The sequence below is a fragment of the Silene latifolia genome, chromosome 2 (genome assembly GCF_048544455.1).
Source record: "Silene latifolia isolate original U9 population chromosome 2, ASM4854445v1, whole genome shotgun sequence".
In the NCBI taxonomy this organism is placed as follows: Eukaryota; Viridiplantae; Streptophyta; class Magnoliopsida; order Caryophyllales; family Caryophyllaceae; genus Silene; species Silene latifolia.
The window spans coordinates 189,295,570-189,308,874 of NC_133527.1; the positions used below are offsets into that span (position 1 = coordinate 189,295,570).

Genomic DNA, 13,305 nt, shown 5'->3' on the forward strand with positions numbered 1-13,305 from the left:
TACGACGAATCCTGACTCTGACATTGAATATAGCGCGTAGTCAATGAGAGGCGGCATAAGTTCTAGTGCTACAAAATGGATGCTCATTTAAATTTTAAACTAAATGAGAGACTGAGAGTATATTACTTGTAATAGGAGTACTATTTTTTCTCATAGGTGATAGATAATTGTGATGATCTTCTATGTTGTAACCAAAAAATAACTTGCAAAACTGAAATGTAACAAAAAAAAAAAAAAAACAAAGGAAAAATTATGGTGTCGAAGAATCAAGGTCACCACATTATATCAGACCGGCCTTCAATCTATTCATTCCTCCAGGAAATGCTTGACAAGCTTGACACTGGGTTCGACGACATCCCGCTTCCAAACATCCGACCAACACTCGGACCCCTCCAACCCCGCCCTAAACGCATCCGTACCGTCCAATCTATGTAGACCCTACCCACCTCCTCTCAGCCTTAGGATCTTCCCTACCTGTGTCTTGGCCAATCGACACGTGTTATCCTTGACAGCTTTAACAGAATCCTTATATCCATTTCCCTCCTCATCGTGAAGCCCGTTTTTGAAGTAATGTTCGAACTCGGGCACTCCAATTGATTTCCTTATCCCGGTCTCCGGTTTCCATTCATTAATTTCGGACTCGTAATATTTAGCCAACTCGTCTATCATACCCGAGTCGACCATCTCGTCCACTCGCTTTTTAAGGTACTCGTCTAGCACTGGGAGCGACACGTCCACCCATAGGAAGCAGCATTTGTATCTCAACTCCGTACAAACGGGTTCCGACCCGGAGAACGGGTCCGAGTCAGGGGAATAACTCGCTGCCAGCAGTGCGTAAATAAACGAGTTTGACCCGCCTACTATAAAAGGCAATTTCCCACGGCTTATAATATCTGTGATCACGTGAGAGGCATGTGACCTGAACTGAAGTGGACCGAAGTCGTTGGGGTGAGTAAGCGAGTCAACCTCGCCGAGTAAATGGTGAGGAACACCGAGTTGCTCCTCAACCGGGATTTTGTTGGTGGTAATGTTGAGACCTTTGTATACTTGGATTTTATCCGAATTGATAACCTCGCCATTGAACCGGGTTGCTAGGTCGATTGAAAGACGGGATTTTCCAGACCCGGTTGGACCCATTATGACGACCACCATCTCCATTAGTTAAAAACGAGTATTGTATTTTGGTCAAGTGACAAGGGAGAGTGATGAGAATGGTAGGGGTAAAATGGGAATTTACTTGTTTGAAAAAGAGTGAGGGGAGACTGTGTGTACTGTGTAATGACGGCGAGAAAGGGAATGTTTGTTTTGTCTTTTGGATGATGTTGATGTATTTGTGATCTAATGTCCCACCTTTTATATTTGCTCTGTTTTTTTAGGGGGGGAGTATTAAGGATATACTCCCTCCTATCCACTCTTTTCTTCCCTATTTCCTAAAACGGATTATTCAGGTTTTCTTCCCATTTCCTTTTTTAGAAGGTTTTTATTAATATTATACTCTTACCTCTTTCCACTCATCAAACCCCACTATATACTTTATTAATATTTAATTCTAATTATTCCTACCTCTCTCCAATAACCCAACCCCACTCATCTCCTTTATTAATATTTAATCATAATTATTCATACATCTCTCCAATTACCAAACCCCACTCATATATTTATCAATATTATACTCTCCACCCTTAATCTTCGTGCCCACTTCAAAAGGGAAAAAAAGGATGGATAGGAGGGAGTATCAAATTAAGAAATGATTCTTCAACATTTATATCCTAATTATCTTCCTATTCAACCTAATTTCCTTTCTTTTAAAAAAAATCCTAATTATCTTCCTTATATTACTGAATTTTTTTGGATAATAAAGGTTTTTTAGGAAACTAATTGGCGAATTAGGGTCCGTTTGAAACTATTTTAGGAAACTAATTAGGGAATTAGATACCATTTTTTTTTTCCAATTTTACATATATTATAATTTATAAACGTCAGAAGTGATTGAGAGGACATTTTAAAACATGAGACTTGCTATTAGAATTTAGAAATATAAATAAAAATACCAGTCATCAAAACAGGCACTTTTGTTTTTAAGGATATTAATTTTTCTGTTATATACTCCCTCCTATTCTATATATTCTTCCCTATTTCCTAAAACGGATTATTCAGGTTTTCTTCCCCTTTCTTATTTTGGAAACTTTTACTCTTATTTTATTCATTTCTCTCTCATATCACCAAACCCCACCCAACTCTTTTACTCATATTTTATTACTTTCCTTAATATTTTGGCCCCACCATTTCTTATTTAACTCATAATTATTCATCCCTCTCTCCTACTACCAAACCCCACCCAACTTTTTACTCTTATTTTATTCTTCTCCTTAATTCTCGTGCCCACAAACAAAGGGAAGAATACATAGAATTAGAGGGAGTACTTATATTGGATCATGCTTCCATGCGCAAAGGAGAAGCACGCGGATGTGTTATTTATGTTTGATGTCATTGTGTTATCTAAAGGTTGTTATTTTGGACTTAAACTTACTTAGGGTGTGTTTGGTTTGGGGTCTAAGAGAAAGGGAAAGGGAATCAAAGTTCATGATTCCCTTAGTGTGTGTTTGTTTGATGCAAACAAAGGGTATGAGAATCTCTCCCTTACCCTCAAGTCTCTCTACATTGTTACCCCTCACCTACGGATGTCAACGTGTTGGTTTCGGATCGGGTGAAGCCTCGCCCGCATCCAATACCCGACTCCATCTAGTCCACCCAATCCACCCATCACCCGACCAACCCTCCACCCTCCACCCGAATCCAAACCATCCATCATCCGCGGGTGAGTCGGGTGATAAATGGATGAGAAAAATATTAAAAAAAGATGTTAACTAAATGCATAAAAGTCCGATTACACACATGAATTTCACCAATAATAAGATAAACAACTTGATTACTTCAGTTTTTTTTTCTGTTACAAAAACGGACTATTAATTGTATTACAAAAGCAGATCTAGATGAAATGCATCAACTTTTGCCTTTCTTCGAAGAGTCGCAGCATCTGATGCGCCTCTTCCTGAGGCTGCCGTAGTTCCTGCCTTTCTTCTTCTTCCTTTGTTCCTTGTTAATTCATCTCTTTTGTTTCGTCTTTTCTTATATTCCTCATATTTCATTCGTATAACAATTTTAATACATAGTTTTTAATAATTATCACTTTAATTCCGACCTAAATCCCTTATAATCAATATTCGCGGGTTTTCGCCATTAAATCAAACCCGGATATTTGGAGATTCGATTTGCTCATATCAAGTCCCTGGAATTCGACTTTTGTATATGCTTCCGTCAGTTTATCGCGTTTGTCTAATTCATTTCCGTCTCCATGAGTTTAAACCTAATTAAGTTGTAATTAACTTGTAACTAATCTTGACCCGTTTTAATTTGTTTTTATCGTTTTTATGACAAATTCATATGTAAATAACCTGTTAAATCACATTTATTCGAGTCAAATATCGATAATCGACCATTAAAATCACCAACGAACATTAACAATTCGCAGTTCCGGCTTCACAGCCAGAACTCACCTCAGGAACAGACGCAGTAACCACTGTGCCTCTTCCAAGAGACGCAGCATTGTTGCGCCTGTTCAGGGTTGAGTTCTGTCTCTGAACTTCCGTTATTGTTTTGACCTAATTCGTCAGTTTACGTATTAATCGACTATTTCATATTATCACTCTTAATTTGTCCGTGTTTTCTAACCTAATTTATTTTCTTCTACTTTTCTCAAATCATCCGTCTTAAATATATCTTTGACATAAATCGATTAAATCCGTTGTAATTTTATTCATTGTAATTTATTTATTTTATTGGATGGTTTATTTGTTTGTTTTCACATGTAATTAATCCTAAACCCAATTCGACATTAATAAGTGCTAATTACATGTTCACCGACTTAGTACTAATTCACATGCTAGGATTAATCTATTGGATGTTGCATTGCATGTATATAATCGACATCATATCGAGTACAAACGATTTCCCTAATCATTAGTAGAGGCCGCTATCGAGGCGGGCGGGATTAAGTGTTCGATTAAAGAACTTCCTAATACGTACCCTCACCCCTTACTCCAGATCTCTGTGAACATCCGTGTTTATTGGCATCCACGAGAGTAATTCTAGATATAGAATGCTAAGGGTAACGAGTTCTTAGTGTTCATGTCACTACTTTGTGTCTTGACATGACCCGAGGTATTCGAACGGTTCCAATTTTCCATAAAAATTGGTGGCGACTCCACAAATGCAAACGCTTGTTCCCAAGCACCTGTAATACTACGGTCTTATGAGTCTCTGGATACTCTATCGAGTGGGCCTTACTCTGTCGAGTAAAGGTGTTTTGTTTTTAGAAAGAGTATTCTGCCTGTAGGGTACTCGATCGAGTAGCATGGGCACTCGATCGAGTAAGTGGCACTCAATCGAGTACGTTAGCTACTCGATCGAGTAGCTCGATTAGCGAGTATTAATTCGACGGGTTTTGTTAATAACACGGATTAATATATAATTCTTTCCGTCATCTTCATAAATCACTTTTACAAACCTAATAACATTAAAAAGGAGATTCAACCTACGTTCTTCGCATCATCCGTGTTATTGACAAATCCCGGAGCTTGAGAGGTCGGATTTCATCGTTCTTTACATCCTTGTGATCTTTGCGTCGAGGGTAAGATCTACGTACCAATTTTATAGTAATTAGTTAAGTTTGTTTAAACCCTATTTTGGGGGATTGGGGATTTTTGTTAGTTATTGTCATTGTTAGTAATTATATGATTGTATGTTAGGAGAAGGATTCGTAGAAGAGAGGTTTTGATACAGCTGTTGAGACCGTCTGCTTGTGTTGCATTCCAGGTAGGGTTTCCCTACTCAGTATTAGTCACATAAAGTGGTTTGGTGTTGATTGTGATTGTTATTAAAGTATTATATCGATATTGTGACGGTTGCGGTTTTATCATTGTTGGTTGTTGTTGTTTATATCTGTCTGTGTTCTTCGGGGTGCGTCCCTGGCTGAGTGGAGTCACTTGCAGGAGTGGCTTCACGCCCATTATTCGCCTTCTGTGAAACCCGCCAAAGAAGGGATGTGCACATTAACGAATTGGGTTTATCGCTCAATGGAGATGAGCGGGGCTTAGGTGGGAACGGCTGCGGTCCCCCACTGGCGGTGAGGAGTAACCTGTTGCGATGGGTACTCTGTCCGGACTACACACTTTAGTGTGTAGTCAGTGATGAGGAGTTGATTATGGAGTTTGGGCTATGTGACGATTGAGCTGTGTTGACTTCTGTCTTATTGTGGTTATATAATTGTGTGATTAGTACTGACCCCGTCTTTGTTTTGTAAAACTGTGGTGATCCATTCGGGGATGGTGAGCAGTTGATGAGCAGGTATAATTAGAGGCATATGGGCTAGCTGGGATGAGTCATCACGAGCTGATAGAGTCTTCCGCTGTAGTTCTTGAGTAGTTGTTAGTCTTTTGGTTTTGAGAACATGTATTACGTATTTTTATCAGTTTGGTCTTTGGATTGTAATCACCTAAAGTTTATACCATTTAAGTATTGTTTCTTTATTGTCTTTTGATGATCATTGCCTCGGGAAACCGAGATGGTGACATCCTTATACCTGAGTGGTCCTGGTAAGGTACTTAGAGTATGGGGGTGTCACAGCACCCCCGTGGTGGTTGATTCCACCACCAAGTGCACAAACGGAGTATTAGTTCAAGGTTGAACGCCTTATGTCGACGAATACGATGAAGGAGTGAGGAAATAATTGAGCGGTTAAGGCGGATCTGGTGGTGATTGGCGGAGATCGGAGGACAATAGTGGTAGACCCAGATGAGGGTCGGTGGTCTGAGAAGTTAGAACGAGGTATGTGATTGGTGGTAATTGGAGAAGCCAAAGAAGAGCGTTGTTTACGAAGCTTTGTGGTGGTCGGAAATAGAGAGAGAGAGAGAGAGAGAGAGAGTAGAAGAGGGCGGTAAATAGAGAAAATGACAGATAAATATGTTTAGGGTTTTGGTGGAATGATGGAAGAGTATTTAAAAGAGGGTGAAAGCTATTTATTTTTACATCTAACCGGGTGGATGGATTGGGTGACGGGTGAAAAATCTCCACCTGAACCCGACGCGACCGATCACCCGACAAACCCATCACCCGCTTTTCATCGATTTAGTTTGGGTTTTCATCCATTTAAATTGTTCGGGTGGATCGGGTTTGTAACACCCGCGAATTTCCCATTTTGACATTTAAAATTTATTGAACCGTTTGAATTACTTTATTAAATATTTTTGAATTATTCAATTTAATTGATTTTATGTCAAACACGATTTTTATGAATGTATTATATAAAAGCTCATTTTTATAAAAATGTGTACTATTAAATTGTATCTTTAAGGCATGATTTATATAATAATATATGTATACGTATTTTTGGTCGGATAATAATAGTGACAGTAATAATAATAATCTTCGTCTCAAATTCCGTCTAGCTATAGACTGTCACATTTTCATATGTAAGACTATCCTTATTCTCGACCAATCAAAATTCAACAACACTCATACACCCACTCACTCACACCCCACATCTATATATTATTATTATATATTATTATTATTATTATTATTTATTGTTTTGTTGCTTTTGTCCAACCAAAAACCCCACACCCCCTGCAATTTCCCTTTTCCCCCTTACTCGTCTTTTTCCCTTCTTCCTGCAAACAACAAAAAAATAACAGCAGCAACACCATTTACAACTCCATTTTTGGTCGACCATTCAAACCCCGATCCCTCCTCCATTTCTCAACCAAAGTTTGTAATTCTTGCACCATTCTCATCCTTGCTTCCTCCTTCATCTTTCAAGGTTTCGAAGACCCGGTGGATTACTCAAGCTTTGGGGGCCATTCATTCGAAGAATAAGGAACGGCTAAGGTAACGGTGATAGGTTACTTGACAAATGTCGAAATTTCGTCTTATTGTATCGTTTTATGTGCCATTACTTGTCAAAGTTCGATCCTTTATGATGTTTCTCGTGTGTATGATAATTTTTGTCTTAACCTTGCTTCAATTGTCGTCTTCCGTCTTAGAATGAGTCCCCTTGGAAGCTGTCGTCCTCTGTTTTAGTAGTCGAATTAAGGACTGGTGGGTTGTTTTACATGGTAGCATTGAGTAGTGGTTGGGTGTAGGCCGGTTGTGGTCATTCACGAGGTAGTGTGTTTTATCTCCGTCTCAATCCTACTTCATTTCCCGTCTGAAACTATGCTGAAATGGGGCAATCGAACTCAGTTGGAAACCGTGTCCGGAGCTGTTTTGGTCCCTGTTTTGGGACGGACAAATAAGTCCCTCGAAATAGTTTTGTGCTTATTTCATTCATACAAATATCGTAATTTATATACTAGATATTCTTGCCTTAAATTGTGGCGCCTTGAACTTTTGTTGCTGCGATTTTCATGCCTTGCTCGTGGGTGTTTGTCCCCCATGGTTGGACGTGCAACTGAGTGTTTTTGCAGGATTTGGATTGGGCTTTCGGTAGTGATAAACGCGAGATTTGTGGGCAGTAGGCCCGTCACAACGGTTAAGATTAGTGTTACTTGTTTCAGTGCCATAAGAATTCGAATTGTGGGTATTTACAAGCTGTTGAAACTCCGTCTGTCGAGCTGCCCTTCCCTTAACTCTTCCTTTACCTCCCTGTTTTGTTCTGTGTATATTGGTGTTGGGCTCACCAAATTTTAACTTGTAGGCTCGAATTCTCATAATGTCTGGACTCAACTCCTTATAATGTTTGGACCCAAATCATTATCTTGTTTGGACTTAAATTACTATCTTATTTGGGCTCACCTTATCACATGTATTGGTTTTGTGTGCTTCCTGTCAATCCTCACGTGACGTAAATTATTCATTATCGCTTGTTATATTTTATTTAATCGGCATGTTAAATTATAAAATGAAATATTTATCTGCATAAGACAAGTATGAGGTATTTATTGTTAAGTAATTATTTGTGAAGGGTCATAACCTTGATAATGTCTTGTATTGTTCAGTGGTGTGAGTCGTGGTCCTATCGGACACTAGGGGTGAGCCATAGGCCCTCTAGTTGCGATATGATCGTCGGGACCGATGTTCCCATCCGTATTTATGGTGAGATGCAAGCCATAAGTATGAGTGTGACATTAATAATCCCGTCCCATGTACTTGTTTGTTGTACTTGTTTATTCTATTTAACCGGCATGTATAATTATGAAATGAAATGTTTATTTATATGTTACAAGCATGAAAAGGTTATTATAAATAATTACTTGTAAGAGTCGTATTCTTGTAGAAATGCCATATTACCATCGGACGTGCTTGACATACATTTTTTGCCCTGCTTGTGGTGTTCTGGCAAGCACGGGTTTGACCTACTTGTGCTGTTCTGGCAAGTACGGTTTTGGCTTACTTGTGCTGTTCTGGCAAGTACGGCTTTTGGCCACTTGTGCTGTTCTGGCAAGTGAGTCTTATCTTAATCTTTCCGCCACTTTCGTGCTGTTCTGGCGATTGGGGTACTCGGTCTCCTTAGTAGTCGAGTCTTGGGTGCGTGTTGTGCTGGCGCACGTCGAATCGGGATGTACACCCGAGAATCTGCAGATTTAGACTAGGACCGTATTATCATCGTAGTCCTACCCGGGGAAATTATAGTCTAAGAGTAATAAATGTCTTGCATTATTTGGATGGTTACTTTGGTCATATCTCCTTGAAATACGTGCTCGTGGCTAAGTGGTCGTGTTTGTTTCCTTGTCTTTCATCTCCATTTATTTATTGTTGCTTATGCCTTACCTGTTTATTCCATCATTTCTTCATTCCTCGTTGGTTTAAACACGTATGATCTCATGTTTAGTTATGATTCGATTCACCCATGTCTTATCTAATATGATTGTTTGTTTATGTTCTTTGTTATGTTCGTTTCGACATATTGTGGCTGGGAGAACCTTGAGTTACTCCCCACTGACTGTGGCGTTCATGTTTACATGAATGACAGGTGGTGAAGATGCTTACGTGGGGAAGACGTGTGGGCTAGCGAGTACTAAACCCTTGGGCCTTAGTTGCTAGTTTAGAAATCCTTTATATGTTTATTCGTGGGATATTTTTTTCCCCGCCTTCTAGACTTGGGTTGTAATAACCTAAATTTGTCTATTGTTTTACTCGTTTCATTTCATTAGTGGCACCCGCGTGCTATTCTTTAACTAGTAATTTTAAAAGTTTTTAAAATATCACAATTTCCGATTCAATTTATTAGTTATATTTTCCGCTTTATCGCGGGGTGTCATAGGGTTTGGGCGGATGCGGGTGAAATTGACATCCCTACCCTCACCCCCCTAGGGTAACCTAATCCTTAATTTACCTCACTCACTTTAACCACCCATTATCAACACCTACCATTGCCACCACGACATCAACCATCACCACACTAACCCTTCGACCGCCGCCACACCCGCGACTCTCCCACCATGTCGTCGTCGGCGCTACCACCACCCTCATAGTTGTGGTTTATATATTCCCTTTTCCTAAGCAACCAAACAAGCATGAATGATTGGGGTAATCTCATTCCTTTCCCTCTCTCTTACTCTTTCTTGATTCCATTCCCTTTTCCTTTCCCGTACCAGACGCCCCCTTAATGTAAGTTTATTTTAGATCTTATAAATTCAGTTCAGTTTAATTCAAATTCTATAAATTCAATTCAGATTCTATAAGTCCAGTTCAGTTCAGTTCAGATCCTATAATTTAAGTTCAATTCAGATCATATAATTTAAGTTCAGTTCAATTCAGATCCTATAAGTTCAGTTTAGTTCAGATCTTATACGTCACTTAATTTAAGTTAACTTCAAATCTTATAAGTTAAGTTAAGTTCAGTTCACTTCATATCCTATAAGTTCAATTCGGTTCAGATCTTACAAGTTCAGTTCAGTTCAGATCTTATAAGTTCAGTTGAGTTCAATTCAATTCAGATCTTGTTAAGTTTAGTTAAGTTCATATCAGATCTTGTTAAGTTTAGTTAAACCCATGAAAGTGAGCTTTGTGGGTGCATTGCTTTACTTTAACCAAATTTCTTTGTATTTTGAGCGTGTTGTGCCCAGGTTTATCATTCCGTACGATGCCAATCAAATGAAGATGGGGGTGGCGGGTGTTCAGGCCCGACCGATGGACCATATCGTGCTATGTCGTACTGAGCCGTATCAATTCCTTATCGTGCTAAAATGGGCGTGGGACGTGTTGATGTGTGTCAGCCTAACGGCACGCGTGCCAACTTCCATCTCTATTGATAATGAAAATTTTGAAGTTTTTAATTGAAATTTTTAATTCTTTTGTCTTTTTTATACCATTATCACTTTTGCATAATAACCTATCATCGTGATGTTAAATAAGATTAGGATTTTAAAGAGAAATGTTATCAACCTTGTATTTCATGCATATTTGACCTTCTTTTCTCATGAGTAACAACCTTTTTTTATACCAAGTACAAATTTATAATATGTAGACATCACATATTTATGATTCGATTTTTCTAACTAGTGTCTAAGGATACATGTTAGCTTAGAAAAACCCTTTATAATTAAATAAACTTGCAAATTATTAGTTGTGCCCTAAGGAGATCTGAGGGTGGATGAAAAGAGTGAAAGACAAATGCATCCAAAATAGAATAGATTGAGCATTTTGTAAGCATTACTCCTAACTATCTCAGTCTAAGCTAGGAAATGAATAATGATAGAAACATGCACTTTTGTTGTAAAAAAAACATTTGAATATTGTTAGGTTATAATAAGGGAAATTAAGGTACTGTTTTTTTGGACTGAAATTGATCTGATTTGAGTTAAACTGAATTTAACAAGATCTGAATTGAACTGAACTGAACTAATAGGATCTGAACTAAATTGACCTTGTAGAATCTGAACTGAACTGAACTTATACGATATAAACTGAATTTATAGGATATGAAATGAAGTGAACTTATAAGATCTGAAGTGAACTTAAACTAAGTGACGTATAAGATTTGAACTCAATTTATAGGATCTGAACTGAACTGAACTTAAATTATAGGATCTGAATTGAACTTAAATTATAGGATCTGAATTGAACTTAAATTATAGGATATGAATTGAACTTAAATTATAGGATCTGATCCAAGCGGTGTTAGTCCAATGTTAGCTGGGTTAAACGTTGAAGTTTGCAGAAATGCAGGAGTTGAGAGATCCCAGGTTCGACTACGAGTTGGTGCGATGATCACTTGGCCCCTTAAACCCCCGAAAGGGGTGGCTTACATGGTCCATGTGATGGTGCGGGAATGCATGGGCTTGGGGATTCAACCCCCTCGTCATAAAAAAATTATAAGATCTGAACTTAACTGAACTTATAGAATCTAAACTGAACTTATAAGATCTAAAATGCACTTAAATTAAGTAACTTTAAGTCCAAAATAACATGCCCTTAGGTAACACGATGACATCAAACATAAATAACACATCCGCATACGTCTCCTTTGGGCATGATCCTATATAACACAAAAATTAATATCCTTAAAAACAAAAGTGCCGATTTTGATGACTAGTATTTTTATTTATATTTCTTATTTTTAATAGCAATTCTCATGTTTTAAAATGTCCTCTTGATATCTTCTAACGTTTATAAATTATAATATATGTAAAATTGGAAAAAAATAAAAAGTGGTATGTAATTCCTTAATTAGTTTTCTAAAATAGTTTCACATGGACCCTAATTCCCCAATTAATTTCCTAAAAAACCTTTATTATCCAAAAAAAATCAGTAATATAAGGAAGATAATTAGGATTTTTTTTTTAAGAAAATGAAATTAGGTTGAATAGGAAGATAATTAGGATATAATTGTCGAAGAATCATTTCTTAATTGATGAAAATGGAAGAGCATTTGATATAATCCTTAATACTCTCCCCCTAAAAAAAACAGAGCAAATATAAAAGGTGGGACATTAGATCACAAATACATCAACATCATCCAAAAGACAAAACAAACATTCCCTTTCTCGCCGTCATTACACAGTACACACAGTCTCTCCTCACTCTTTTTCAAACAATTAAATTACCATTTTACCCCTACTACTCTCACTCTCCCTTGTCACTACTCGTTTTTAACTAATGGAGATGGTGGTCGTCATAATGGGTCCAACCGGGTCTGGAAAATCCCGTCTTTCAATCGACCTAGCAACCCGGTTCAATGGCGAGGTTATCAATTCGGATAAAATCCAAGTATACAAAGGTCTCAACATTACCACCAACAAAATCCCGGTTGAGGAGCAACTCGGTGTTCCTCACCATTTACTCGGCGAGGTTGACTCGCTTAGTCACCCCAACGACTTCAGTGCGGTTCAATTCAGGTCACATGCCTCTCACGTGATTACAGATATTGTAAGCCGTGGGAAGTTGCCTTTTATAGTAGGCGGGTCAAACTCGTTTATTTACGCACTGCTGGCAGCGAATTACTCCCCTGACTCGGACCCGTTCTCCGGGTCGGAACCCGTTTGTACGGAGTTGAGATACAAATGCTGCTTCCTATGGGTGGACGTGTCGGTCCCAGTGCTAGACGAGTACCTTAAAAAGCGAGTCGACGAGATGGTTGACTCAGGTATGATAGACGAGTTGGCTAAATATTACGAGTCCGAAATTAATGAATGGAAACCCGAGACCGGGATAAGGAAATCAATTGGAGTGCCCGAGTTCGAACATTACTTCAAAAACGGGCTTGATGAGGAGGGAAGTGATGGATACAAGGATGCTGCTGTTAAAGCTGTCAAGGATAACACGTGTCGATTGGCGAAGACACAGGTAGGGAAGATCCTAAGGTTGAGAGGAGGTGGGTGGGGTCTACATAGATTGGACGGTACGGATGCGTTTAGGGCGGTGTTGGAGGGGTCCCAGTGCTGGTCGGATGTTTGGAAGCGGGATGTCGTCGAACCCAGTGTCAAGCTTGTCAAGCATTTCCTGGAGGAATGAATAGATTGAATGAAGGCCGGTCGTCTATCTCGTTTTGATGTAATGTCGTGACCTACATTCGACACCATTATTTATCCTTTGTTTTTTGGTTACATTTTAGGTTTGCAAGTTGTTTTTTGCTTACAACATAGATCATCACAATTATCACCTATGAGAAAAAATAGTAGTCTATACTCTTATTTTTTTTTTTTTTTTTTTTTTTTTTTTTGACAAGAGTGCAACAAAGTTTTACATTCCAGTACCATGGTTCAGCGAACCTGAACCATGTTGATATACTACAACATAAAACAAAGC

General features: G+C 38.5%; 1 protein-coding gene and 1 pseudogene across 1 annotated transcript; one reads left to right on the plus strand and one right to left on the minus strand.

The window, feature by feature from the left end:
- Positions 1-306: 306 nt before the first annotated feature.
- Positions 307-1,341, minus strand: LOC141643965 (adenylate isopentenyltransferase-like; annotated as a pseudogene).
- A 10,815-nt stretch (positions 1,342-12,156) lies between these two features.
- On the plus strand, positions 12,157-13,011 carry LOC141641811 (adenylate isopentenyltransferase-like). The gene has a single exon (XM_074450458.1). The coding sequence runs from the start codon at positions 12,157-12,159 to the stop codon at positions 13,009-13,011; it is 855 nt and encodes a 284-aa protein (XP_074306559.1).
- Positions 13,012-13,305: the final 294 nt, after the last annotated feature.